The sequence below is a fragment of the Gavialis gangeticus genome, unplaced genomic scaffold, assembly GCF_001723915.1.
Source record: "Gavialis gangeticus isolate Ggan-Ray unplaced genomic scaffold, GavGan_comp1, whole genome shotgun sequence".
Lineage (NCBI taxonomy): Eukaryota > Metazoa > Chordata > Crocodylia > Gavialidae > Gavialis > Gavialis gangeticus.
In genome coordinates this window covers 26,295,513-26,300,099 of record NW_017729034.1, presented here as the reverse complement: position 1 = coordinate 26,300,099, position 4,587 = coordinate 26,295,513, and the positions used below count along the sequence as shown (strand labels likewise).

The 4,587-nt window shown below is 41.5% G+C and overlaps 1 protein-coding gene across 3 annotated transcripts in view; it reads left to right on the top strand.

Annotated features, from left to right (window-relative positions):
• DAAM2 (dishevelled associated activator of morphogenesis 2) overlaps nt 1–4,587 on the top strand; it is a 369,263-nt gene that overhangs the window by 191,305 nt on the left and 173,371 nt on the right. For all 3 annotated transcript variants that reach the window (XM_019527242.1, XM_019527244.1, XM_019527243.1), the window contains one exon: nt 3,113–3,202. In XM_019527242.1, coding sequence (XP_019382787.1) covers nt 3,113–3,202 — 90 coding nt within the window. The remainder of the gene's footprint in view (nt 1–3,112; nt 3,203–4,587) is intronic.

The following is a 4,587-nucleotide window of genomic DNA, read 5'->3' as shown; positions in this document are numbered from 1 at the left end:
ATCTTCCCTGCCCTCCCACACACTTGACCTCTAACAACATTCTTTTGCTTGTCTTAAGACCGTACATGTAGTTTCTCTCTCCCTCTCCCCCCAAGAATGCGATCCTGGCCTAAGCTTTCTACTTGTATGTAGCAAGGATAAAACTTGCCTCGCTTGGCTGCCCCCTTGTTTGGAAACTCACCCTAAACATTTCCACATGGCTTGCACTCTTCAGGCACAGCTAAAGCTTTTTCTGCCTTTAAACACTTTCTATCAGAAAAAAATCCCTCTGCTGCTTCTACCTTGGGCTGCTGGCAGTGACCTAGTCTTGTTACTGTTTGCATTTCTTTTGTACCTTTCTGCTGTTGAAATCCCTGTGGGCCTTTAAATCTGTCAGCAGCCGCTACCAGGCTCAGTATGCAACTTAGCTCACTGTTTTCACAAGTTTCCCAGCCCTGAAAGCTTTCCAAATAAGCCATTGTTGGACAGAGTTAAAGAGGTATTGTCCCTGCATTGGGTTAGCCAAGCGTGAATGCAGGGAGCTAGCTGCCTTTATCGTTTTGTTAGTGCTACAAAGTCATCTTGCTATGGGACCCTGAGTGCTTCCTTGTCCTCATCCTGTTCCTCCCAAAAAAGTACATATATTTAAAATTAAGTAGGCAGCTGAGATTTTGTTCAACAGGACGCACATTCTCTATTACTCTCATGTGAGCACATGGAGCTCTAGCTTGTCTTGCTTGATTGGTATAGATGAACCAAACAAAAACCATTGGCATTTCCTTTTTTTACTGTTGTTATTCTTATATCTTGGTAGTGCCTACAGGCTTCGCTAGCTCTAAAACTACTAAATGTTAAACATACACACAGTAAGTGGCAGTCCTTACCCTCAAGAGTTTACAATCTAAGTAGCCTGGGGGAAAGGTAGTATTACCCTTTTACAGAAGAGGAATTAAGCAGTAGACAGATGTACCTTTCAACTGCTTTGAAAGGGAAAGAAGATTTGTTGCTCAGGAAGGCACATCAGCTGTTATGATATAATCGTTACGTTTCTGCTTGCCTGTAGCTGCAGTAAGTGAGCTAAAATGCTGTAGCTGTAATGCTGAATGAAGCAAAGTTCAAGTACACTGGCTTATTTCCACTTATACTCCTATCAGAACAAACAACCATAACAGTTATAGCATGTTTCATTCATCATAACATAGCATATAGTCTATAACTTTTATATATTGAGTCTCTAACTCTTATAAAATCATAGTAAAGTAAGGTTGGAAGGGACCCCGCCTGCTGTTCAAGGCAGGGTTATCCCTATCCAAACCATTCCATACAAATACTTGTCTGACTTATTCCTGAGACAGTACGCAAGTTGTGTTGCTCCCAAACATCAAGAGCATGCTAATTTGCAACAGGTAAAGCAGGGGGATGAGGGCACTGTCAGTGTTTGGTCACTGCAAGGTTGTATATCTGTCCACATCCAGAGAGATTAAAACCATGTCTATGTGGCAAAGTTATTGTGCTAGGCAGTGGTGCTCTTAAATGCACCATGCTGAACCCACAGGCCACCCTGTAAACCAGAAGCAGTGTAACACTGTTAGTACTATTGCTGAGCAGTGCTAATTGGTGTACGTGGGGCATGTCTACACAAGACATTTACTTGCCTAATTAGCTCCACAGTAAACATCTCACATCTACATGTACAGTACTATTAGACTGAAGAAAAGTAATAAACACCACAATAGGGTGGTACTTGTAAATACTAATTCAGAGTTATTTACTGTGCAGCAACACATATGTATTTGCTGACCTGGGAGTAAGTTGTGCCTGGTCAGCCCAGCCAGGAGGGGATAACACTCCTTCTTGCTGCCTAGCTACATGGCTTGACAGGTGCAGGAGCCTCACGGTACATTCAGCTCCACTGCCACTCAATGCAGCCACCTCCCATCCGGGCCTGACCCCTGTACCCTCTACCAGCCCAGGGCTGCCACTGGGACCCCAGGCCATACTGCCACTGCCAGTCAGAGTCCGGGGCTGGCATCTGGGCAGGTATGGCTGGAGCCTGAAACTTTTCTACTGCAGGGGGGCAGAGCAGGGCAGAAGCAGCCCTGGCCTAAACTGTTCCTCCCTGGCTAAATTTGCTGCTGACCCAGGCGCACATGTAGACACTGTGCCTAGAAGTAGTTTACTGTGGAGCAAATTGCTCCACAGTTTATTCAGCTGCATTAATTGCACATGTAAGACATGCCCCTGAAGTGCTACACAGATGGGGCTATAATGCTTCTGGTTTAAGAGACAGCTCATGCAGAGCACTGTTGCATGTTTGAGGATGCTGCTACCTGGCATAGTAAATTTGCCATGTTAATTATGACTTAAGTGGCAGATCCCAGATCCACAAGAGGTCTGTGGTAGAGTTGGAATTTGGTCTCCTGAGTAGTGTAGTGTCCTAAACCATAAAATGATCCTTCCTATTGATATCAACTTTGATAGCCATTTAAGGGATGTCTTGAAAAAAGATGATGAGGCCATGTTCCTTGCTCTCCTCAACAGATGATGTTGCCTTTTCCCACATATGCTGAAGATTCACTTTGTTTCATTGAGATTTGAAATCTGGCTTTTCCAATGCAAATGTTTATCTCTGTCTTCTGCTGGGGAATGTGTGGATCAGGGGACCATTAAAAGAAAAAGTAGTGTTTTAAACATGCATTGTTTCAGCTAAAGCACAGGGTTTTTACCCCTTCAGTTTCTCTGTGGTGTATATCACTTTACTTCAAACAATTGCTCACAAAACAGTGATCTCTCCCATCCCAGTAATTACAAGTATTATAATGACAATTGACAAGGGAAGTCCAATGCTATGTTGTTTAGGCAGCCCTCTGTCTGTTCTGTGCTGACTGAGAGGACCCTGTGGTAGCACTCTTAGCCTTTTGGCTAAGATCAAGGCAGAAAGCATGACCCTAATAAATCTGTGGTGAAGGAGCTGGGGTCAATGAGAATTTTTACAGGGAAAATGTTTGGGAGTTTCTGAATTCTTTGCCTGTTTACAGGAAGGCAGACAAAATGTTTAACTCAGATTCTTTTCTGAATAGTAAAAGATATAAATGCACCTATTGATTTTGTATATATTTCTTTTAATCTCCAGGATGAGCTGGATCTCACGGATAAGAACAGAGAGGCTATGTTTGCACTTCCGCCAGAGAAGAAATGGCAGATTTACTGCAGCAAAAAGAAGGTACTGTCATTGGTTTGATTTAAGGAACTAAACAACAAACTCTGTGCATGTGTGTAATTAATTATGTGCACGTGTGTACATATTGCATGTTTTATCCCTCCTGATCTAGAATACATGGTGAAATAGTATAAGGATTTTACTGGCATGAGCTTGGGGCATGTGTCTCCTGGGTAATAAAAGCACAAATGATTTATGAAGAACAGGTTAACAAGTTAAACTCTTTGTGCCTCACTACCCTACCATGAATCTTGTATATGCCACATTTTATAGGAAAACTATTTTGGAAATGTTTTAGGGAATTTTAAGAATCTTTTATTGCCTTGGTTACTGTGAATGTAATCATGGAGAGTTTGGAGATAGTGGAAGTATACATTTTAGGAACCTCTAAAATGTCTTAATATATTTTGTGATATCTATAATAAAAGTGGTGTTGTGAAGTCTGATATTTCGGGGTCTTTTTAAGCTAACAGCAAATATATGTCCCATTATTGAGAGACAGAGAGAGATCAGTTCATGTGAATTCTTAGGGTAACTTCTTCATCTGAGTAAATAGAAAGATTTTTAGATTGTTAGCAATTCAGAGAGACACCACCAGGACATGGACTGGTATCTAATTCCCGGTTTCCTCGAAAAAAAAAAAAAAAAAAAAAATAAAAACCAAAAACCAAAATGGTGTTGGGAACTATGACAGGTTCTATCATTTTTGTAAAACCTGCAAGGGAGCTACTCTACAAGTCATCTGCTGGATGCTAGTGGTATCCAATGGGAAATAAAAAGAGTGTTTGTTTGATGCTTTAGCCTGTGTTCATTGAAGAATTTTTTATTCCCCAAGCCTGTGTAGTCGCATCAAGAGAGCATAGATCTGTATCCCCATAAAAGGATAAGATTCCACTACGTCTGACAGAACAGTGAGCTCATACAATATAGGCTTATGGTTTCAGCACTGAAGATCCCAGGATCAAACCATAATGAGGACTCTACTGGAGTCATTATACTTGCTGCCTTTAACCCACTTATTCTGTGAATAGATTGAAGGCTTCAGTATCTGGGGCTGTCTACATGGTTCGTTTCCCTAGCACTAAAATTTACTTCTTAAGATGGAATTAAATAAAACCTTGCTCGATCCAGAGCGAGAGCATAAGAGATTGTGCATATGGGTTGCTCTTAGTTAAAACGTTTCACATAGAAAAGCAAACAGTGATGAATAATGTAGTAGTGTCTCAGAGCTAGCACTAATCCAGGAAGTTCCTAAGAACATCTTAAGCTTTGCAAATTCCACAAATTGGTGTATTCAGTGCCTTTCATTACCCCTCCTCATGGTGCATTGGGCGTGCACATGGAGGGAAGGTGCTGGATCCTATGATTAATGTCTGCTTTACATTTTT